Source organism: Kogia breviceps, chromosome 15, assembly GCF_026419965.1.
Source record: "Kogia breviceps isolate mKogBre1 chromosome 15, mKogBre1 haplotype 1, whole genome shotgun sequence".
Taxonomy (NCBI): domain Eukaryota; kingdom Metazoa; phylum Chordata; class Mammalia; order Artiodactyla; family Physeteridae; genus Kogia; species Kogia breviceps.
The window spans coordinates 2,189,607-2,213,830 of NC_081324.1; the positions used below are offsets into that span (position 1 = coordinate 2,189,607).

The following is a 24,224-nucleotide window of genomic DNA, read 5'->3' on the forward strand; positions in this document are numbered from 1 at the left end:
TCCCAAACTAGTTTTATAAATACCGTAGTAACAGCGACAGTAACGCGAGCCCGTGCCGAGCGTGCCCTGTGCGCCGGCGCTAAGAACATGTCACTGCGTGCACCGCACGTGCTCTTCAGGACGGTGACCTGAGCGAGCGCCAGGCTGGCCCGTGAGGCACCCAAGGCGTTGAGCGACGAGGTCGTGTGGTCGAGGTCCCATAGCAGGTGGGAGACCCAAGTCAGCGTCTGCTGGGTTTGACGGCAGCGGACTCCGGCCCTGTGGTCCGAACTCAGTGCCACGCCGCCAGCGTTTGTCGAGCGCCGCAGCGCTGCGTGAAAGTGGCCGAGAGGCGGGGGCACCTGTTCCAGCTTGCTTGCTCCCCACGGAAAAGCAGCTGGTAGCGGTGCCTGGGAAGCCGCCTTCTCGGGGGATCCTGCGGCCTCTGCGGGTCCGCGCGGAGTCGCCGTGAGAACCCGCAGAGGCTGCGCAGGGAACAGAACCGTGTCGATACCGGGCTCTTTGGAGCCGTATCGTCTCGACACCAGCTGGGTTGGGGAAGCCGGGCGCCGGGCCTGTCACCACCGTCGTGCGATGGGGAAGGTGCAGACTCGGGGCGGGGGGGCTCCTGCCCCAGCTCCGCGCGGGGACGCCTCTCCTGCGACCCCATCCGCGCTGTGGGAGGGTTTGAGGGGCCAGCTCTTTGGAGCAAATAGAAACTATATGTTCTGGGTCCACAAAGGAGGCATTCGTGTGAGATGCGTGGGTCGGCAAGATTCGCTTGTGGCGAGTCTTAAAGAGATCCCTGCAGGCAGCCTGCGGGCGGCCGCATACCTCTCATAGATGCAGAATTTCTGCCGGAGCAGATCCGCAGGCCACAACCATGGGCCTTTTTGTTCCTTCGCCCTCCCTGGTGACCCTGAGTGCAGCGTGCCAGGAACAGAAGTACTCCACGAACAAGGAGGGTCCTCTTCCCCTGGCCCACACTGGCAAATTCCAGGGCTCCCCGGGCCCAGGGGCGCGGCCAGCCCCTCTCCCCGGTCACACGGGAGACGCGCACGTACCCCGCCCGGCGCCCCTCCTGCTCAGAGGGTCGGCCGGCCAAGGGCAGCGGGGGTTTGTAAGGAGTGGCTCCCTCCTGCCCTTCCCCCCCCCCCCGGACCGCACGCCTGTCCCTATCGCGTTAACGTGAGGTTCTGTCCGAGGCCCTGAGCTCACAGCCTGGTTTGTGGCCGTCGGTTTAAGGCAGCCCCTTGAAGGACTGGCGCCGCAGAGCCCGTGGGCCGCTCCCCGCGGCCGGTGCGCGGCCTTTCCGGGCAGCCTGCTTCCCGAAGCGGGTCGGATGCGTGTTCAGTCCGAGCCCAGCAGACCCCATGCCTGGCGGCCGGTGTGGGGCCTCCACCCACAGGATGGAGGGGGGCTGACGGTCCACAGACGGGACAGGCACGGTGCTTGCTTATGTGCACGGTCACGTGAGATGGCACGAGATGTTCTTCTGTCAGGTAACATGTATCAGCAGGCCCCGAGAAGAGTAACGTGGAAACGCGACCAGTTTCATACCATCAAACCAAAAATGAGAATCCCGGCCAGGACTCGGGTCTACCAGATGAAACCATGTCCGCCTCCTTTTTCTGTAGCCTCCCTGCTACAGAGTCTCTGCTTGGCGGGCGGGCGGGCAGGGCTGGGTGGAGCTGGAGCCTGTTTCTGCAGAAGGAGGCCCGGGTCCTGCGTGGTCACTGATGGGCCGGGAGGGGACGGGCAGGGCAGGCGGGGCTCGGCGGAGGCTCTGCGGAGGTACTGCTTGTCCGCAAAGCTGCCTCGGGGGAAAATCCCGCCACAGCAGATCCAAACTGTCTCCCCACCACGGAAGCCAACTGAGAAACGAAAATTACAAAGGCCACTTGAGGACAGTTGTGTTGTCTACTTCGGTTTCGAGTTCTGAGCTTCTGCCTCGTTTTTCCTGAGCTGTAGGAAACCCAAGCACCTTCTCTTGGTTTTTTGGAAATAAGACCTCTTCTGCAATGGGCTGAAGTATTGGATAACTTTTCTTTAGTTCGTACAACCATCTCTGTATCCCTTAAGTTCTTCTCGACTCTAGAGAAGGCCGTGTGACTTCACATTTCCTCTCCCCGTCTGATGCAGGTCACCCGCCCTGAAGGGCTTGACTTTGGGGTCATACATTTGCCAGGTCAACTTGTCCCAGTGAGAGAGGGCCTGAAATAGCGTCAGTCGTGCTAGTCTACATTTTACAATGGTGTCGATGGTCTTTATGACCTTTAAGCTGACATCTGATGGAAAAAATATGGAAGAACAATATAAGTTATAAAGCATGAGTTGAAAAACAGCAAATCGAAGATCAAAACACTAAAGATTTCCTCCATTTTGTGGATTCCACAGCGATAGTTCCTTCCACCTGTTCCTTAGAAACTAAGGATTCCTATGAACAGTTACGAAAGTAGCACCTTTGGTGCCTTCGGGCTTATGGATTTCCTTTTGGATAATACTTCCTAAAGCGACTATAAGCTGGGAAACCAGGTTGCGAATCACTTTAGGAGAAAACTGTGCAGTGCGCCAGGGCAGCGGGGCCCAGAGCCGCTGACTCCTGCCCCCGTGCCTCTCGCGGGAAGCACGCAAGTCCCCACTGCGGCCCAGTGCCCTCTCCACCCAGGAAGGTGACCACCCCATTCCACGCAAGGTCACTGGGGTGCTCGGGCTCTGGGTAGTTTCTGCCTCGGGTACCACACGACGTTACAGCAGGGAAGGGACTGGGACGGCGGGGTCGCGGTGATCTCGATGGGCCTCCGGAGCGCTGCCTGAGCTTCTAGGAGCCCTGGTGCCCGCAGCTTGGACGTGAACTGGAGGAACTCCAGCAGTTCCTTAGACAGTCGTCTCTACCTCAGGCCTTGTGAAAGGTAACCAGGAAGCGACTTGGGGTGGGCTTCCGTGGGGCATCCGTAGGAGATTGTAGCCGGGTACACTGTGTATGTCAGACCCACCAGGAAGAGGTGGCAGAGACAGTAAACTGGAAATCCATGGTTTTGAGCCAGGAAAAATCCCTGTGGTGGGGGACAGACCTAGCAAATCAGTTCAATTGTGACTTTAGTTTCTGGGTGATTTTTTTTTTTTTCTTTCTGTAATTTAAAATAGTCAACTAAAATTATAGTCGAGGCTACAAACCTAATTAGATAGGCCACCAAAAACAACTGTTTTTAAAACCAGGCAAAAAAATGTTGGTACAACCAGTGAGTCTGGTCCCTCAAAATGAAGAAACAGATTTTATTTTCTATCAAAATATCTGAGTGGATGTCATGCGGGGAAAAGAAAAGCATACACGTATAACATATACCGAAAGCCCCTCTGTGGCAGGTTGTTAGAGGTTGGTGGCCGAGTGAGAAGCCCCGAGGGGCTCAGTAGAGGCAGCATGATGTTCGGGTTTGGGGACTTTTGCACGGGTGGGGGGGGGGGTCTGTTGGAACCCTGGGGCTTCCTGGTGTGTCCCAGCCCCGCCCCGCCCGGGAGGCCAGCAGCGGTGCTGGACCCAGAGCCTCCACTCGAGGCGGGCCTGTGAGGCGTGTGTGGACAGACGCAGCCTCTCGGGTCAAAAAGTGACCTGAAGACGTGGCCCTTTATTCTGAGATGGTGCCTTTCCTGTCCTTTTGATACGCAGATTCCCTTTCTTTCTTTAGTGAAATGTAGGCTAGTACGTGGTAGTTACTTGTTTTCTCTTTATAGCTTAGCTGTAAATAAAATAAAAGCTTCTCGAAGTTCTGGATAGTATGAAGACCTCACCCCTAATTTTTGCTATTTTACTGGTCTGTGAAGTCTGGGAAGCTCCTGTTGAGACGGGAATCGCGCCTGTAAATAAAACAAACCAGCAGTGACGATTTGCAGCGGGCTGAGCCTCTACCACACATTTTTAAAGTTTGTTATTGGCGAAACCTGCAGCTGGGTGAGTGATGACCATTGTTTCCAGTCTCATGAAAGATCTGATCAGCCGTGAGGATGAAATTTTACTAAACTCCCCTGATGAAATTACAGCTGCAAGGATGAGCCCGTATGGCCGATCCCTCTCTAATCACAGGAAGAAACATTACATTAATTGTAGCGAAAAGAAAAACGCTGTGACTTACACATCTTACGGATAGAAGGTTTTCATTTTGTCGTTAACTTTAATAGACCGACGCGCTCACAGAGGGGATTTCTGTGTTATGTGTTATTCTGGTTTGATGACCGATACAGTCCTGCTCTGAGAAACTGAATGCATGCTTTCTGCTCCTGTTGACCTGGGAGCCCGTGGCATTTGGAGAAACGGGCAAACTCAGAAGGTGAAGCCGCAGCCCGTGCGCACGCTGACCTTACCTGATAGACTTAGGATGTCCCCGTGGTGGTGGGAACAGAGCTGCCCGCCCGGCTCAGCCCAGAGCTGGGAGAAGCCCTGAGTTCCAGCGGCACGAGGGCTCTTCCCGAGGTGCACACTCAGGGCCACAGGACACCGAGGGTGGCAGACACCCGACACCGCCACGGGCTCCAGGTCATCGGCATCTTTGACACTGAACTTCCCTGATAATTATGCGCTCTGAGCTTGGGCGGACAGGAGGTGTCACCGACTGCGTACGATGCTCCGTTAAAGGGCAAACCTAGTTACTGGGAGAATGAATAGCTCACTGCCCACTCCACCCCGGCCTGTTAAAAAAAAAAAAATGCAGAATGGGGGGGCCATCCTGTGGTTTCTGACTTTCTGGGTCTGGGGAGTGCCTCGGCATCTGCGTGTGTTCTCATGTTTGTACGCGCACACGCACACGTGTGGTTTTGATGAAAGTTGGGGATGGAATGTGATTTCCATGGCTGTGATGGAAAAAAGCCTAAGACACACAGTCTAGGTAAAAACAGTCATATTTAAATATAGAACAGGATTCACTTCATCATCACAGTTTCTTTGAGATGATCTTATATGAATATGTGATGCGTGTCGTTTTCTGGTTATAGCAAAAATGATATGGAATCACAGAAAATAACGATTTTCAGGATTCCTCACCTCAGCCTTTCTGGGTGTTAAGAGTCATTAACATGTTCTGCCAAGGGCAGCTCATGTGGTGAATTGTGAGCAGGTGTATGCGTGCAGGTCTGGGGGAGGCGGGGGAACAGAGCCCTGCAGAGCGCTGGGGGCTTCCAGGGCCCTGTGTCTTGCAGGTGGGGCCCAGGCTGGGCTCTCAGCTCGGGATGGCGGCGCTCTAGGATGTCCCTCCATCTCTCCCGGTCAGTCCCTCTCTGTTAAACAGAAACGTTTTAGCCATCGGTCATCTGCAGTTACATGTGACCCTGAGAGGCAAAACCTAGTGCCAGTTCAAGCCGGCAGGGGCTGGCGCAGGCTTGCGGGGCGCCCAGAGCTGGGGATGGTCTGCAGTCGGCAGAACGTAGCCGGCAGCTGGGGACCCAGAATGAGCATCACCGCCTCCGTCGAATCCTGTTTCACTTTTCTCTGCCTCGGGTTCCTCACAGGAGTAAAAGGGCTTGTAAAACGACCCGCCTCGCAGGGTTGCTGGTAACGCACAGAGCATCCGGCGAGAGCGCTCAGCTTTCCCTCTGGGCTGCGACCGGACACTGCATTTACCGGAGGGGTGGCCCTGGGGGACACCCAGCACGCCCGATCCCTGCGTGTGCTGCTGAAACGGGCTCGAGGTGCCGGAGGCCAGCGCGTGGCTGCCCCTCCCCATTCAGGACCGCAGATCCCAAAGGCGGCTCGGGGCCCTTGCTGCGGAGCGTGGGGGTCAAGCTCAGCCTCCGGGGCCCTTCTCAGTGACGCCCTGCAGGCCCTGGCTCTGGGCAGGCGGGACACTGAGGACCCTCAGGCCCAAGCGATGCTGCCGAGTCCTTGGGCTGGAGCCTTCCTCGGGTGGTGGCACCTGTGAGTTGCTCTAAAGAGTAAACACTGCCCCAAGGTCGCCATCCTGCTCTGCGGGTGTGTGTGTGGGGGGGTGTCTTCGTGCCCCAGAAGCCACCCTCCAGCCGGTGACGTCTTCTGCCCCTCAGAGATGGTCTAGGGAGCAATTCGTGATTTTACTATCACCGGCCCCAGAAGTCCAGTGCATTCCCCTTAGTTTCCTGGGGTCATTTTAGCCATTAGATGGGGGTGGGGGGTTTTAAGACATTTGTGTGCAATTTCCTCTAGAATTTGTACAATACTAGAGAGAGAGGATCATAAGTGCATGTTTGGGTAGTAGAGCCAGGCCTGTGCCTCTCACATTGTGCACTAGAGGCTTTGCTCCAGACAGAGTCTAAAGAACAACTCAGAACTCTGCCCTGGGCTTTAATTCGATTAAAGCTGTTATTAATTGACAAATTGAAACTGCCCTTGTCCTTACCCAAAATGCTGCAGATCCACAGATTTTAGCTTCTCCCTATGCTCCTTGCGTCCTGGGAGAAGCTACTTTCAGGACACAAACGCCCTTCTCTGTGCCTCACAAATACCCGTATTCAGAGACACAAAAGCCAATTGTTGTAAAAATATTAGTATTCAGAGGCGCTTGTGTTTCGTTAATACATTTAATCATGTACAATATAGTGACTGTTTCCCCTTTACATTTGCATTAATTTATATCAGCCACGGAATCTAAAGCACAGCTTGAAAATCAGACTCTCCCTGTTGCGACCTATAAATTAGGATTGCGTCCCTGCAGAAATCTACAGCTCTGTGCGTGCCACGGCATTCTTCACGGTGCTTCTTCACGGTGCTGCACTGCAGTGAGGGATCTGATACGTGGTAGATATTGCTGTTCTCGTGTGGTTCAAGTAGCCAGTGGTCATAAAAGATGTGCCGTGTATTCTACGCGACGTATTTGTAAGGGGCCTGTAGCCGGGCCGGCGTTAGGCACACCTGAGAGCCGTGTGCACCCTCTTAGGAGCAGAAAGGAGACCCCAGGATCACAGGGTCTGGCTGTTTGCCTGGCACTTGGTCCCCGGCAGACATTTATGACATCCGTTGGGAGTCAGTTCCTCTGCTTGGAAACATAAGTCAGTATACTGACTGCATGATGAGTGTCACCTGTGGGACAGTCTCTTGACCCCTATGATTTTGTGAAAGGAGTGCGGAGTCACTCGGTTTTTGTTATTTAGATATTTGTGGAAGTAGGGGTTGTAGGTGTAAAAACTGCCCCGCATACATATAACAAGAGGAAAGACCCTCCTTTCAGTCCTCCCCAGCCAGGTGCCGTTCCTTCCTGGCACCCCAAGGACATGACCTTGGCCCTGCACCCTGTCTCTCCCTTGACCACAGCCCCTCCCACACGTGCTCACCCGCACCTCTGCTCACCTGCAGGCTGAGCCTTCTCCTCCCTCGAAGTCTGGTCCTACCCACACCCCATTCCTTGGCTGTCTCTGGGCACTTTCTGCGAAGAAAACCCTTTGCCTCAGCCCTTGAGACCCTGCATAGTCTGGCTGGCCTGTCTCTTGAATCATCCTCCTCTCACCCTTAAGCCTTCCCCCATCTACCCCCCTCCTCCCGCTCAGCGGCCAGCACCGCACCCTCGGGCTCCAGGCCTTTCTGCTTCTCCCTGGTGAACAGGCCAAGCTCGTTCCCGAGGACCCTGTCCTGGGCGTCCTTCTCTGCAGAAGTCCGTCTGCCCCCCACACCCAGCCACCCCGCCACCTCCAGCCCTGCCCTAGGCCCACACCCCCGTGTCATCCAGCGGTCCCCTCGGGGCCTTCCTGACACCTCTTATCCTGCTCTTTCCTTTCATATCATTACTCAACATGAAATTACACATTGTATCTGTTTCAACAGGAATTTCTACCCCTCGGATCCGGAGGCCAGAAATCTACACCCAGGTGTGGCAGGGCAGTGCTCTCCCCGAACGCTCGGGGGGAGGGTCTGCCCTGGGTCACCCGCCTCCCCGTGTTCCTGGCAACCCTGTCTTTTACACAAACCAGGCCACGGGCTGCTTCCATGCCACGTGACCTCTGTGTATGTGTGTCTGCATCCAAATCCCCCTCTTCTCACAGGGACACTGATCATTGGGTCGGGGCCCACTCTAGTCTAGTGAGACCCCATCTTGACTGGATTACATCTGCAAAAGACCTAGCCGTCAAATAAGTTCACATTCACAGGTACTGGGGATTAGGATGTGGACACAGCATTTGGGGGAACATTATTCAACCCATAACGTTCATTTTCATCTGTGTTCATGCAACAAGGATCACATCTTGTTCGCCTAGTGCAGGGGACACTACACTTGCTAGGTGCTTTCGTAAGGATGGGTGGCTGGGTGGGTGGATGGACGGGTGGATAAGTGGACGGACGGGTGGTTAGTGGACGGATGGTTTAGATGGTGGATGGGTGGATGGACAGGTGGTTAGTGGACGGACGGGTGGATAAGTGGACGGATGGTTTAGATGGTGGATGGGTGGATGGACAAGTGGATAGTGAATGGACAGGTGGATAAGTGGACGGACGGGTGGATAAGTGGACGGACGGGTGGATACGTGGACGGACGGGTGGTTAGTGGACGGACGGGTGGATAGGTAGACGGACGGGTGGGTTAGTGGACGGACGGGTGGATAAGTGGACAGACGGGTGGATAGTGGATGGATGGATGGATGGGTGGGTGGTCGGATGCTGTTGGTAAATACTAGTACATAGATTTCTGGGCAGGTTTTTTTTTTTTTTTTTTGCGGTACGCGGGCCTCTCACTGCCGCGGCCTCTCCCGTTGCGGAGCACAGGCCCCGGACGCGCAGGCCCAGGGGCCACGGCTCACGGGCCCAGCCGCTCGGCGGCACGCGGGACCCTCCCGGACCGGGTCACGAACCCGCGTCCCCTGCATCGGCAGGCGGACTCTCAACCGCTGCGCCACCAGGGAAGCCCTGGGCAGTTTGATGGATGGATGGTGTGAATAAAGCCACATCTGCCGTAGGTAAGTAATAAACTTTGGAGAAGAACCTAACTACATGACATTCGTTGATACGCACCTGTGGTAACTGATAGCAAGATGGAGGTGTTGTCATTCTCGGGAGAAACACTGTGTATTTTTGTAAAAAGCTAAGGGAGGATGGTGTGCCACGTGAACTACCCCGTTTCCACTTAAACTTTCTGACTGTTGCCGCTTACAGAGGAGAAGCCCACCGCAAATGTCCTGAACAAGCAGCTCTCTCTCATGCAAGAGGCCCCGTGTGGGCTCTGGGGACTGAAGAACTCTAAGTGCGCCGTTTCTTTAAGGCACGGATTGCAAACGGTGTGGGCGGTTCCACTTTTACCAAGAATGCTAAAACTACCGTGCACGCTTGCCTTAGGCACCAGTAGCCTTTTAGATGATAAACGTGGCACCCGCAACCCTGCAGCCCCCAGGGCAGGAGTGGCAGCCCGTAGGGGAGACTGCGTGCCTGGCCCTGTTTGCTCGGGGAGGCCCAGTGCCGGGTCTGGAGCACCTGGGACAGCTCCCGGGGCCTCTGAGACACAGAGCCACCGCCAGGATGCTCAGGCCGGACGGGTTCTGCCCAAGGCAGCCCGGGGCCGCACAGAGCTCCCTGGCGCCTGCGCAGCCTGTGGATTTGCTAGGAGCCGGCCGGCTCCCCGGCCCGGGAAGAAAGCAGCATTGTCTGCACCCCGCTTTGCACAACCGTATTCATGTCTCACTGTTGTTTGCAGATGTGGACCAGAACAATGGAACCCCCTTGCAGGACACGGCGGTGACAGACTCCAAGCGCACAGCGGGCCCGAAGAATGCCTGGCCGGACGCCCACCCAGCTGACCCCGGGGGCCGCCCCCATTTGATCCGCCTCTTTTCCCGAGATGCCCCGGGGAGGGAGGACAACACCTTCAAAGACCGGCCCTCAGAGTCAGACGAGCTCCAGACCATCCAAGAAGACAGCGCGGCTGCTCCCGAGGGCCTGGATGTGATGGCGGCTCAGAAGAGACCCTCCCAGAGGTCGAAGTACCTGGCCTCGGCGAGCACCACGGACCACGCCAGGCACGGCTTCCTCCCCAGACACGGGGACGCGGGCATCCTCGACTCCCTCGGCCGCTTCTTTGGCGCGGACAGGGGCGCACCCAAGCGGGGCTCGGGCAAGGTGAGCTCTGAGGAGTAGAGGCGCATGCAGGTCGTGCCTCCCAGGTGGTGTAAGCGGAAAAGGAAGCGAATCCGCAGGTGACCTCAGCCGTTAGAGGGAGAACAGCCTCTGTGCTGTCTGGGGAAACGTGTTGTCCTTGCTGGAGACGCTTACGGGCTCCTGGGAGGGGCCTGGGTCACTGCTTTCGATTTTTCCACCTCTCCCCCCTGCTCACCAGGGATGCGGTCAGGATGTGGTCCAGGAACGGAGAACGTTCTGAATTCACATCTCCGGGGTGGCGTGGATGTGGGCACTGTGGTCTTTTGTGTCTTATGCTTGGGGGCTTCAGGGCTGACGTGGCTTCTGCCCACGCTTCGAGGCTCCGCATCGGGCTACTGCCAGTGTTTTCCTGGACTCAGTGCCGCTAGCTTCGTGTTGCTTTGCAACAATGATGTGATTGAGGACTTTGGAACAAACTGGAAATTTAAATGCGCCTCGAGCAGACGTTCTCTTTTGTCTGAGTCGTTCAGGGAAATAAATGAGTGTGAGGGATTACGTGAGTGCGTCTATGAATCAAAACTGTATTCGTTTGTTATTCATTTGAATGTAGAATTTGTGAAGTTTCATTATTTAAATGTTCTGTAGGTAAAAATGTGTCACAGGAGAAAATTGCTCCTCTTGTGGTCCGGTTTGTGAAAGTGGCTTCTGGACCCGATTGTGAATAGATCATCTGTGGCTGATGCTTCATTGAAAAGCTAATCCCCAAGGGGCATTCCGACGGCAGATACATCGCATGCGCGGCACCTGATCTTTAGAGTGTTGGATAGCTGGGTGATTTTGGAAGGAGTGAGGTTTCTCAGAAAAGCCCCTGGTTTATTGGGTGTGCTCACAAGACACCTAAGATGCAGCTTTGCTTCTGGCCGTGCCCTGTGCCTGTTCTGAAAGGTCTTTGGGAAGTTCTAAGGGGCGTTGAGTCGAGTGTGGAGCAGAGGCCCTTGTCATCGTGGTCCTATAACATCATCAACGCTGGGTTACTGGGAGTTCAGGAGTTTCTCGAATTTGCTTTAGTCTCTTAACTACAGTTCTTAAAATTACTGACTATCCTGAAATTGTTGGAGATGAACACAGATGTCAGCTGCGCCTTTCGTGTGGTGTGAAGGAGCGCTGAGCTTTCGGGGACCTGCTGGGGGAGCTGAGATCTGTCACGTGACACTTGGCAGGACTTCCTGTGAATAACTCCACGTACCTTTTGTCCTTATAGAATTCATCTTCTGATTGGTTTCTTCAGTGTCCTGTACTTTGGGGCATTCTTCCCTCACCCTGAAATGTGGGTCCTCTGACCTATTTCTAATGCTGTTTTCAATTTGAGGTGCTTTATCAAGCACAGCTGTCAAACCACACCAGACCCTGACTGCCTAATCAAGTCTTGCTATTATGCAAAGCACCCCGTATGCATGCAGCGTCGACAGTTTTGAAACCTTAAACTATTCTGCTTAACCCAAAGAACAGGAAAAATATATTTAAACTGTGCAGAAAAGATTAAGCAGCTGGATAGCGTATATTACAAAACAAGCTTCATTTCGGTGGTAATGGGTTAAGTTAAAATAAAATCGTGGGAGCGTTTATGCCGATTGTTGTGGCCTCATCTCAAAATGAATATATATTAGACATACATGTTTTTCCACACCCTTGACAGCATCAAGTCTGATATTCTTCAACATTTTCAAAGAAAAGTTGCAGCCTCAGAAGCAGGCATCCTCTTCACAAACTAGTCTTGCTAGGTTATCAAGGATTCAGAGAAATCAAAACATTTTCACAGGATTTTTTTTTTTTTTTGTAGTGTTTGGGGTGAGTACATGAGAACGCTGGGATGTACTGGGGGCCTGCCCGCCACTCCAGACACGGCAAAGGGAACCACTAGGATGCTGGGTCATCTCCCATCCGTAACCCGGCAGGGCTTGACCTGAGAGGAACTCCCACAGGATTTTTAAACATAAAAATCATGTTTAAATAATTGATTTAGAACTTTTGAAGTATCAATTCTGTTCACTACTGGATGTTGAGTAAAGATGATTTTCGAATGGGCAGCCTTGCCCTTTGACGCCAAAGAAATCCATTAGAGTTGGAATGCAAAATCATATCCGTAGTTGCTTATTACAAACACAGGCTAGGGATACATTCCTGTCGAGTATCTTTGCTGAAAATACGCAGTGGGTCTTACTGGCAATCTTGCTCAGCTCACCTGTCTTACTGTGGATTCTTTGTTCACTTTTCAACACTGGAGGTGTAAGCATAATACACTCTACACCCAGTGACATACCCGCAATGGCCTAGAAGCCTGGGGTATTTATTGGTGTGGGCTTATTTTTTGGTTTTGATCTTATTTTCGCTTTGCTCTGTTTATAAATCAGGAGAGCCCTCATTGTATTAGGTGCTAGAAAGGTCCTTTGGATCGAAGTGTGTGAAACTGATGGGAGCGCTTGGCTCCCGGAAAAGGGGCTGTTTGTCGCCTGCCTCCCTCATCCGAGGGCACGTGGGGTGGTCCCTGGGTGAGCAAGGGCAGAGCCCCGTGCCCTGGGGGTGCGCCAGCACTCCCACCCTCTGTGCGGCCGGGACTTGACATTCGAGCAAAGCGCTCACCAATTCCTTGAGGCGGCATATTCTTTCGAGAGCCGTAAATGAAAAGTGCATTCACGAGACCACGCGCCTTTGTGGCAGGACGAAAGAAAGGCGGAGTTGTTGCCTTTAAGAAGCAGGTTTCCATGTCCCTGGAACCTGGGGCCCTGTGAGGAATGGGCGGGTGGTCAGGACGGAGATGCCACTGCGTTTGGTCAGTTTTAGCGGGTGGAGGGGGTCCCCTAAGCTGCCCCACCTACCCACGCGTCAGACCCGCCGCCCGGGGCCAGCGCTGTACCCTCAGGCTTAACAGCAACAGCGTGACCCGTTAGCTTGGACAATAGCCAGGGTGGCCGCAGTGATGTGACACCCGGACACCCCCCAGTAGGGACGCAAGGGGACAGGCCTGTCTCACCGTCCTCCGCATCAGGCTGCTCTCCTACGGGTGTTTTAAAGCAAGTTTCTGTACTGGTGGTTATACCTGTTTCCTCTGCTGACGACAGTCAGAGCTGCATTTACAGCCTGCTGCTCTCAGCATCCGTCTGTCCTCAGCACCCAGCATGACTTGCCTGCCTCTAATCTCGACTGCGTGGGATAAGAGCGCCGGCTGCCGCTCAGTGCCCTGGGTGTAAGCAGTCTTGCAAATGAATCACAGTGCTCTGCTCCTTGCCTTTTTCCCCCTGCGTTTCAATCTCATTTAACGCATTTTAGTTCTACGGTAACGTAACTTCTCACCGTTAGCATGGCGCCCCGATGCTAGAGATGTAGAGTCTGTAATCCCCCGGGGAGGGCGACAGTTGGAGGTGACACGAAGGACACGGCAGGCAGTGCCTGAGCAGGGCACCCCACCCCGAGTGAGTCTAGCCCTGAAGTCGGGGGCCGGTGGAGCTGCACTCGCTCATTTCGGCCGGGAGTGTGTCGCTCACGATGCAGCGGTGCACGTGACATGGATCTCAGCTAACGCGAGTCTGTGCGGCCACCACCCAGCCACTCAGTACATCGGTTTGCCAAGGGATTTGGCCAGACATCTTTCTAGAGAAAAATCCCCGTATGCTGGGTATATGTGTTTGCACTCAGACAAACACTTTTTGAGATTTCCTACAGGAATTCCTTCTGAAGTATCATTCCCCTGATCAATTATGGATCGATTATCGATCGGCTCCCAGCGCTTTGCCGCGTCCTCCTGTGGCCTCACTCCTGCACTGTCTGTAACCAGGCGAGAGGTAGCTCAGGATGGTATGTGCGCCCCGGTGTCGGCAGCGACTTTGCCGCACCCTCTGAGCGAAACGTTTGTAGATTATGCTGATGTATTAATGCTGATTGTCTTCTGGTGATTGTACTCCGATTTGATTTTGTGATGACCTTTTGCTTTTTATATATTTCTTCCTTTTTATGCACTTATTAAACATTTTAACAGACTAATTGCATGTGATTTTTTAAAGTTGTCTTTTCTGGTGACCCTCCCTTTACTAAGCACACGGTGTAACTGGTATTTTCATGACCTTCTGACACAGCAGCCAACCAGCAGGTGAGTCTGGGGGCCCGAGCACACCCTTCTGCACAGTTTTCACGCCTCTGCTTTACACGCAGACGTTCTGTTCTTTTCTCTCCACTGGCGGTTCAGTATCCTGGTCTTTCTGTTAGGACTGTTCTCATTCTGCCTGCGGTTTTTACTGTTTCTCTCAAAGCACCGTCCTGTACACATTGGGGGGAAATGACTGTATTCTCCCCTGTGCCTGGGACACGGGACCCTCCATAGCATTTACTGAGTGATTGATCACAGGAAAGACGGCCCCCACCTGGGCCCCCTGGGAGGGTACATACCAGGGGGTAGAAGAAACGGCGGAGAATCTGAACGTAGAGGCAGGCTGGCTCTTTTGAGGATGACAGTTAGTTTGTGAAATTGAGGGTAAGTTCGGGGTCGCTGGTGAACTAGAAATAAGCGCAAAGACATGGAATTAACTTTCATCTGCCTTCCATTCGTCTGTGCCCGCATCCTGCCACCAGACCCTGTCCTAACTCATCTCCTGTTAAACTCACTTCCATTTTATGGTGTTGCTTTCCATCATTGCTGATGTAGAAGGAACAGGCAATTCTTACCGGTTGATGGAGAGCTTAGCTTGACACCTGAGGGAATAATCTCATCATTAGGGGAAGAAAACACTCCCTCGATCTCCCGTGGAAATCACTAAGTACGGATTTAGCATTCCAGAACGGGAGAGCTCTCTTCTCACACTCTGCTTTGACAGGTTATCTTTGCGATTTTCCATTACGGGCCCCACCACACTCTTAAGCACTCAGGAATCATCCTGCTCCGTGAGAGACAGTAAAAGGCGGAGAGGGTGACACGCGGCTTCCGGAAGAGGCCTTCCTGCCTTCTCTCTCCCAGCGCTGCCGGTGCCCCGCCCCTTCTTTCTGCTGGAGACGCTCTCCCTCTTGACCCTGAGCGCGTCTGGACGCGAGGCGGAGGACCTCCCTCTGCCCTCACACAGACGGAGGGAGCTGCCTTCCCTCCCCCCACCGCCGCAGGAGGGGCAAGCCGTCAGGGAGGCATCCGTGGGCCAGTCTGTCGCCCAGGGGGCCACCCCATCTCAGGGCCGTGGGCCATCCCCGCCCCAGGCTGCGCGGCCAGCGCCCAGGAAGCCGGGGCGGCAGTAGAGGGGCCTTAACACCAGCCCCCAGAGCTGCCTGAAAATGTCGCAGAGAGACCGACCTCTTCATGAAGAAGGGATGTGCTCTTAAATAGAGAACTCTAAAATTCTTCTTTGCCTTTGGACCAAGTGTAGGCATGGACCACAGGCCATTTTTGAGGGTTTTCACCCTCAGTGGGGACAGCCTGTCCTCATCAAGGCAGAGAATCCACAGGCTTATCCACTGAGATGTGCTTCTAAGTAAGTACTCAGGGGTCTTATTTAAGTACCCAATACCATGCATTAAAGTCACCAGTACTTCTTGCTAGTATAGAAATCGCCTCTCCCATGCGGAGAAGATGGATTGTGAGGTGCACAGCTAAGTACACGCTCACCACGGATTTGCCTCTGGAAACCCTAGTGTGTTCACTTTACAGTAATATTTCTAGAATGCGTTAATATTTTCCTGTCATAACTACTGCTTATTTCCATGCATAACCAACTGTTAACCTGGTTTTTAAAAATCCATTTCATCTGTAGCCAGTATAAGACATCTCTTGAAACCTATTACACTGATTTCATCTCTTGACCCCTGTGAGGCTCTCCATCTCCCTCTCCCTCTCCCTCTCTCTCTCTCTCTCCCACTCCCTCTCTCCCTCTCTCTCCCCACCCCCCTCTCTCCCACTCTCTCTCTCTCTCCCTCTCCGCCCCCCCCTTCTCTCTTTCTCTCTTGCCATTTTGCTATGGCAGGTCAAATGAGAGGAACTTCTTGTAGGCCCCTTACCTTGGTCCTGTAATACTATTCTCTCCACCACATCCCTCAACGTTGGTTGATTCGGCAGAAACTCTCATAGCCGATAAAATAGGGAAAGTGCGCTCAGTTAGGAGCCGATGGTATTTAGGAAGATTTATAGCACTAGAGCTCAGGCTCGTTCACAGCTCAGGAAGGAACTTCAAGCCCCTATTAATATTGAGCTTCTGAATGTCACCAGCAGTGAAGAACAGCCATAAGCAAGTATAATCCAAGCGGTCGGCTAGGATGACCTCTGAGCACTCTTGCTCTTGAGGCGATTCCCTTCTACTCTGGAGCAAACTGAGAGGACCCAGCTGTGAGAGCCACAGTTAACCCCACAGAGCAGGAAAGACTTCTACTTGTAAATCCAGAGCAAAAGCTAACACCCTTGCTCTAAAAGAAAAAATAAAATAAAACCCCATGGAGCGTAAGATCTATTCCATTACAGACTCGGAAAAGCCCTTTCAGCTCTTCACGTGCAGCTGTCCTGGAACTCTTACATGTCTGGCGCCGGCCACGTTTTTAAGGAAATTTGGTCGCATCACGAGCTGTAGGCGCCCAGAATAGAGGCCAGGAAATAACTGTTCCCTAAACCTTTCTCCTTGTTCCTTTCTCTCTGTCGTCCTTCCTGCCGCCCCCAAGCCCTCAGGGGCTGCCCCCCCGTGTCCCCTGAGTCCCGGCCATTGGCTGGGCCATCCACCCCCTCACGCGCCTCACCCTCTAATCGTGACCCCCGCTCGCCCGCCCTCCTCCCCGCCGCCAGGAGCTCACCCGCTGGAGGACGTGGACTCAGTGGCCGCTCTGTCCCCCTGGCAGGTCCCGTGGCTCAAGCAGAGCGGGAGCTCTCTGCCCCCTCATGCCCGCAGCCCGCCCGGGCTGTGCAACGTGTACCAGGTAAGACGGCTCCGCCCGGCGGCCGCGGCCATTCCGCGGGGACGGCGCAGGCACTGCCGGGGCCTCGCTCCCACCGCGCGAGCCTGGGAAAGTCACGTCTGTCAGACTGAGCAGGGCAGCTCCCGAGGGGACGCGAGCAAGGACAATGTGCAAAGACGGAAGGGGGGGGGGTCCTCGCGAGGGAGGTGCGGCCTCGCCTGGGGGTCCCGCCCAGACGGAGGTGGGACCAGGGTGAGGACAAGCTCCTGAAGCGAGCCAGGCCCCCGAGGTGGCCGGCAGCCGTGGCCTTGGCCCGCCTGTGGCCCCGTCTCCTCGGAAACCCGGCGCCTCGCGGACACGGAGCGCCTGCCGAGTACGAGGTGAGTGAGCTCTTGCAGGCGCAGCCCCGCTGAGCTTCCCCGGGGAGGACCTCCCTCCCGGCGGCTCCCCGGAGCCCTAGGGGCCGAAGGGACGGCCACGTGGACGGCGGGCTGGGGCGACCCCGGGGGCGGCGCGCCATCGGCCCGGGCCAGACTCAGCTCGCGGGGGGCACAGCCCCGCCTAGACCTCTGCTCTCGGACCCCCGCAGGCGCTGTGCCCGGGCATCGACCGGCCTTTCCGACCGGGGAAAGCGCAGGAGGTTGAAACCACGGGGCACGCGACCGGAAAGCTAGTTCTGACTGAGTCCCGAGGGTGAGGATGGGGCCCCAGGAGTCTCGCTTGTGCATCTTCCTCTTCAGACGAAGCAGAGGGGGGGCCAGGGGAGCGGGACCCGGGCAGCCGGGAGCTGTGCCCGCAGCTGAGACCCACCGCGGAGCCCTCCGCCCGCACGAGACGGGGTGACCACAGGGGGCCGCGGGGCCGGCTGGTCCCAGGGGAGGAGCGGATCCATACGACGTGAAGGGTCAGCTCCCGGATGTCGGTCCGGGGGGAGGCTGGTAGAGCGGCCGAAGAGCCCAGGGCCTGACCTCGGCCACGGGAGCGGTGCTGGGGCCGCTGGCTGCCGGGAGGGACTTGCCGTCAAGCCCCCTGGGGTGGGCAGGGGCGCAGCAGGGGCGCATCTCCAGGTGACAGCTGCAGGGGGGCTGGAGGGGTGCTGCCGCCGAGCCCGGGTTTCACGGGAATCGTGTTTCAGTTGTGACTGTCGTGCTCACCGGTACAGAGGGTCCCTCGGTGGCTCCGACTCGAAGCAAACAGCCCCGCCCCCGGGGAGGTCGAGAGGGCCCCGTCCCCGGGGAGGCACATAACCTCTGGGGCCCTTGGGCTTTGGCCTGGTCCAGACTCAGCCTCGAGGAAGCCAGGGCTAGGCCCCAGAGGCCTTCTGGGCGGCCCTGGGCTCCCAGGCCGAGTGCGGAGAGCTGGGGTGGACGCTCGCTGTTTCCTGGCAGCAGGGATGTGGGCGGGCAGGCGGGGAGGGCGGAGGCCCCAACGGGACCCACGTGCTCCTTGTGCCCTGAAGCCACCGGGACCCCCGTCCTCTCCTCCCCGGGACACATCGCCATCAGAAAGCAGGCCCGCTCCACCGAGAGGCAGAGACATTGCCAGAAATCTCTGATGCAGTGCAGGGCGGCGAGGGCCAGAGGCCAGGGCTTTGGCATTTTGGGATGTTACAGAACTTACAGCAGAATGATTTTTCTCTGTTGGTGGAAAAAGAGCAGCAGCCCTGCCCTCCACAGCTTCATCCCAGACAGACCTCTGTGCCCACATGTACAAACCTGGTCAGAAATGCACGAGTTCCACACAGCAGCCCCCGACACGCAGCAAGGGGCCGGGCGTCCGCGGCCTCCAGTTACGGGCCTTTGTCTCTGCTGTGTGTTCACTATGTCTTCCTCCAGCACGCCGGATTCTTCCGTATGTCAAGAAGGAGCTTAAGTTTCTCAGAGCGTTAACAGCCCCGGACACAGGAAAGCACTGAAGGGCCAGGTGGCACGAAGTGGTTTCAAAATACGACCACGGGCACGTGAAGGAGGCTTGCAGAGGGGACAGGAGCCGCGGGGTGAGGCCGCGGCCGCAGGGCTGACGCCGGGGCTGGGGGTGGCGGTGCGGGACCCGCAGATGGCTCGGGACCGAAAGCTTCCTCCGTCTTACGCTGCGGTTCGGAAACTTCAAGTCGGTGAGCGATGTCAGGCTGGCGTCCTGCACCCAGACCTCCTTCTCCCTGTCTGTCTGTCTCTCTGAACACACACACCAGGAAGGGCGAGACAGCCCCACCTACTACACGTCAAGGAACAAGTGGGCTCAGCACTGTGGCTGCGCTTCCAGGACTGGGTCCCCTGCGAGGAATCCCTTGATTCCAGAAGCCTGAACACTTTTCTTGATTCTGACACAGGGCTGACCTTGAGGGCTGGAAGAGGACATGGCGGGAAGCCCAAGGCCACGCATGAAGTAATATTTGAGGGCCCAAAAGCAAGCTGGGAGAGTACGAATTCCGAGGCAGAATCAAGGAGCAAATATACAACAGAGAAGACAGCTCCGTGGGGAGCCAGGCAGAGCCTTTCCTCTGGTTTCTCCATCATGTCACCCTGGCTCTGCACGGCTGGGCCTCTGGAAGCTGCACGACCCAGAGCGCCTGGCGCCTGCGGACGGAAGGAGCTGGAAAGGTGCCCAGGGCGGGGAGCGCGGAGCAAGTGCCTCGCCCGAGCCGTCCCCGTCCCACCCACACCTGCACGTCTGGGCCCTGGAGGTGCGGGAAGAATGGGGGGAAGCCCCTGTCCCCATGGCCGTCAGCTGCGCTCACTGGCTTCCTTAAGCCCCTCTGCCTGCATCCCACAGACCCCGGGAACCGGGCCTTGCGGCCTGTAGAGGACACTGCCTGGATGCCCAGCCCGGGAGGTGCCCAGAGGTTCATCCAGAGCCGCCCTGCCCACTGTGACCCCCCAAACAACCGTCCCCAGGCTGCTCGGGGGTTAAGGAGTCAGAATCTGAGCGCCTGGAAGAGCACAGAGTAAGGATGGAAACGCGCATGGGAGGTCTGTGTCCACTGGTCAGCCTCCGTGTGTCGGCTCTGAGCCTCCTCTCCTGGCCTGAAAAGCACACCAACGTCAGAAATAACTGTTGGTCCTGCCAATGCCCCGGGCCCCCGGGCCGATGGAGAGAAACATCCGGAAGCTGCCGGCGCATCGAGGGCGCGTCAGGCCTGCCTCTCGCAGGGTCCCTGCGAGGCCGCCCCAGCTCTGGCCGTCAGCTCCTGGGTTCCTGCGCTCAGGCCTCGGTTTCCTCACCCAGAAAGCAGAGGGGTCAGAGGCCGTGACTGCAAACATCTCCCTGAAGACTAAGACTCCATGGTTATTTCCTCAAGTCTCCAGGGACCTCTCGTAAGCCCAGCCCCACCAACCCGCTGCCCCCCAGTGCAGCTACGCCCGGGCCCGCGGCCTTCACTTGCAGGAAAGCCTGTTGCAACTTGGCTTTTCTTCCAGAATAATCTTCCAGACGCTGCATCCCTTAAACCATTTGCTGTCATTCTGCGCAAGGAGACTACTGAATTCTAAGCCAAGCAAAGGCATCTGGGCGATTGTTTGGTTTACGCCTCTGCTGAGCTGTTAGTCTGATGTTTATGCTGGGAAGTCTTCTGCGTACTTTAGACACATTGAGGTCTTTAAAAATGGGTGCCTGGGAACAAGGAAAAGAGTCGGAGCGGTTAAGGCCGACCTCTAACCTGTCCTCCCGCCGTTTTGGAAGGAGACACGGGAAGCCTCCAAACCCACGTTCAAGAGCGTCGCTCTCAGCACCAGTCCAGATGCCGAGTTCGGGAAATAGCAGTGAGCCTTCCCTGCGGGGACGACGAGCCCAGGCCTGCGGCTGTGAGCTCTCCAGGGCTGCTCGAGACAAGGAGGGAAGAGCTGCCTCCAGGGACAAGGGAGGGTGGCCTGGGCACCACAGAGGAAGCCTCACGTCCCTGGCAGGATGGCCCAGGGGCAGCCGCGCATCCTGTCTGGACGAGAAGACAGAGCTGTGCGTAGAAAACACAACGGTCTGCGGCGTCCTTGCCGACGTGGCCGCAGCTCCCAGCTCTGGCCAGGCCCTTGTCCACTGCACTGCCTCCTCTCCCACCATCCTGGCCCGCTCACCGGGGTGAGATCCGAGGCCAGGCCTCAGAGCCCCTGCCCGAGTTTAACCCCCCTCGGGGGCCACGCAGCCATCACATGCTCACTGCACGAGCGGACGCGCCAGCTGTGACATGTGACACCGACTTCTGTGTGCCGGTGTCCAGGGTGACCTCATGACCACATCCCAGGTTTCGTCTGTCCTTGACAGGAGGCCTCTGACCCCGATTTTTGGACGGCCGTCCAGTGGAGGCAAAGCCATCGGTGCAGAGAAGGCCGGGGGGCTTCGGTTTCCTCATTTCCGGTGAAACATCACAGAGGAAACCAGAAGCCGCCGTGCTTCCCGCACCCTGCTGCCTTCGGCTTCACAGGCTGCTAACAGGGTAAACTCCCCAGCTTGGAAACCAGCCCCTCTAATCACGGGCCAGGCAACAGCCCCAGTAGAGCAGAGGACCAGGGACGACCCACACGTCCGCACAGACCGCGCCCCGCCAGCCTTCTCACATGCCAGTATCTGAGAAGAAACGTGTCATCAGAACAGGCAGCAGGTCACCGAAAATCTCCACCTCAACGACCTGTGAATCTCTCCCGTAACTGAGAAAAGCCCGCTGCTGATACTGCATGGCTTTCTCTAAAGAAAGAAAAAGCCCACGGCTTTAATTAAACTCCTTCAAGTCAATGATTCAGGAACAAACATATTCTTAAATTTGCCAAGGGCAAAAACGTAGGGCAAAACCACATAGGTCATTCAGACAGAAAAGAATTCTCTCCAGATTGCAAAATCTAAACGCCTTGACCTTGCCAGAAAAAATCTAATGCTCTCTCTTGAGGCATATTAGAAGCTGTTTGACCAGAAATGGAGCAATTGCTTCCCCTGAAAAACATAAATACACAAAACTAGGAGCGTGCCCAAAAGGCCCAAGATAACCTCGTGATCCAGTGATTTCTGGGAATGGCCAGAGAGCATCGTGCGGTCAGGGTGTGGGGATTAAAACACGCCGTGTTCATCAAGACCAGCTCTGAAAGGGGGAAACTCATAGCTCGAAGAGGTTCCAGCCAGATGTGTCATGTCTTTCACAGGCCTGTGACCTTTGGGTCACATGCTCTAGTCCAGAGTACTTATTTTACTGGCAACTAGCTCAGCACCTGGGCCAGTCGCCACAGGGACATAAAGCTGCCACAACCCGTCCTTCCAAAGGGCTACAGAGCGGTAGAAGGGCGGACAGACAGGGCAGCCACGGATAAGAGTCATTCAGCACAAGATACGCTGCTGCCTCTTTCAGGAAGTCCTTAAGGAGGACAAGTCACCGAAACAAGAGTTTTGAGGGCGGTGAAGGATTTTTATAAACTATCAAAAGAAGTGTGAAGCAAGAGGAAAAAGGCAGAAAAAGTATATCCGTTTCATAGTGAACTACGTGTCGTGGTTCTTAAATATAAAGGAAACAATACGGAAGAAGCATATTTGGTTTTCTTACCACTTTCACAAGGAAAAAAATCATTTTATTGATCCCAAGTCTTACTCTGCTGTCTCCCTTATTGTCGGCAGTTCAGAAAAAGTGACACCGTCACAGTCTGTGGTTCCAAACAGGTTAAAGAGATGAACCGCTTAGCTGCCTGGATCTGGTTTTTTGAGGGTGCCACAAAATCGGAGATTTCTCTGGCAGAAAAAAGGAGAATGCAAGTTCCTCTGTTGCCCGTGTCTCTGGACCACTGGTGAGACCATCTACTAAAGGTGTGTATCCTTAATGCCACTTGGTGGATACGTGCACAATTCTGTCGTGTTCAACCTATAAATTGAAGGATGAAGTATCAAAGATGTTTGTTCGTTGGATGGCTGGTTAGTTGGATGCTTTTAACCATATGAACAAAATAGAACATTGCAGACAGTACAGTCTGCTTGGATTGAGGCATAACTTTTCCATTGAAAGTGGAAGCTGATTGAGCCCCAGTTTTAATTACATAGAACTGCATCCTTCCAAATAACAATAAACCTGAAAAATCTCATCTCTCTCGCTAGATGTGCCACGCATTTGTCGTATCCAGTTACCAGTATTTACCAAGATAAGCAGAAACTCGTTTTCTAGTAGAGCAGTGATTACAGCTTTCCCAGTTCTCTAGATATTAACCGACATCTCTGATTGATGCCACCGAGAGACACTAATTTGTTTTTCTTATATCTGAGCACATTTTTGTTTCTGGTGCACCACACCTTCACAGCTTAACGGGAGGTAAGTCTGCAAACTTGCAAAAAGTTCTTCTCCCTTCCCTTTGGTCACGTGGCTGGCCCATGATTTCTCCACCTGCCGCTAGAGTTTGGTTTGGGACATTCCTTCTCGTGCACGTGGAATCCACAGGAATCTCGGATGACACAGCAGATTAAAACATGGAGCTGGGGCTGAAAGGAGACCGCAGGCCCTTCACTTAACCCCTTTGAGTATCCACTTCCACATCTGCAAAAAGAGGTGGCCACATAGAGCAACATTGCTGATCTGTGACCAGCCAGGGTGAAAATAAGAATGCGTCCACCCCGTGTTTCCAAAGCAAGCAGAACCACTTTCTTTGCTCCTTTTTTTATATTGGATCCTTCTAGGGACACAGGGAGAAACGTGCGTTCCTGGAACTTGTATGATTGAACTTGACTAAGAAAGTGCCAGTAAGAAAATGGTCATTGCTTTTAGCCACTGGATGACCATCTGGACATATTTGAGACAGATCCACAGAGAGGCCACTCAGGCTGTGTCATTCTGACACAGCACCAGTACCTCTCACTGAGCGAGGCAGGCTGCACAGGGCCTTGGCCGCCTCAGGTTTCCCTTCACAGGGTTAGGAGTTTGCTGATGGGCCAGACCCGGGGCACCTCGGAGGTGCCCGTGGCCACAGACCCCGACGGATGGTGGGTTGAGGTGCCCTGGCACGAGGGCACCTGCATCAGTCACCTCCGTGAAAATGCTTGATTTCAAGTTTAAAAAGGGCAGCAGTTTCCAAATAGCAGCTCTACACAGAGCTCATGTCTGTTCACATCACACAGAAAAGATGGAGCAGGTATTATCAACACTAGTTATCAGACACACATTGTCTTTGAAGGACCAGTTTCTCCCAAACTAGCACACAATAAGACAGAGTAACAGCGCAGGAAGAGAACATGCTTCCTGTTAATGTCTGCGATCTGAGGGAAGCCAGAACACAGTTATGATATTTAAAAGACGTTCTCATCTTGTAACGAACCTCAAATCGTCACACCAGGTTTTAAA

The 24,224-nt window shown here is 55.0% G+C and overlaps 2 protein-coding genes across 9 annotated transcripts in view; one reads left to right on the plus strand and one right to left on the minus strand.

The window, feature by feature from the left end:
* Positions 1 to 24,224, plus strand: part of MBP (myelin basic protein) — a 111,994-nt gene that overhangs the window by 68,767 nt on the left and 19,003 nt on the right. For 5 of the 8 annotated variants that reach the window (XM_067015273.1, XM_067015272.1, XM_067015271.1 and 2 more), the window contains exons 4-5: positions 9,618 to 10,039; positions 16,874 to 16,951. In XM_067015273.1, the coding sequence (XP_066871374.1) occupies positions 9,618 to 10,039; positions 16,874 to 16,951 (500 nt within the window). The remainder of the gene's footprint in view (positions 1 to 9,617; positions 10,040 to 16,873; positions 16,952 to 24,224) is intronic. The other 3 variants (XM_067015276.1, XM_067015275.1, XM_067015277.1) reach the window with 1 other exon arrangement.
* Positions 14,439 to 24,224, minus strand: part of ZNF236 (zinc finger protein 236) — a 132,082-nt gene continuing 122,296 nt past the window's right edge. Inside the window, exon 29 of the transcript XR_010836922.1 lies at positions 14,439 to 14,566. The gene's annotated coding sequence lies outside the window, so the exon portion shown is untranslated. The remainder of the gene's footprint in view (positions 14,567 to 24,224) is intronic.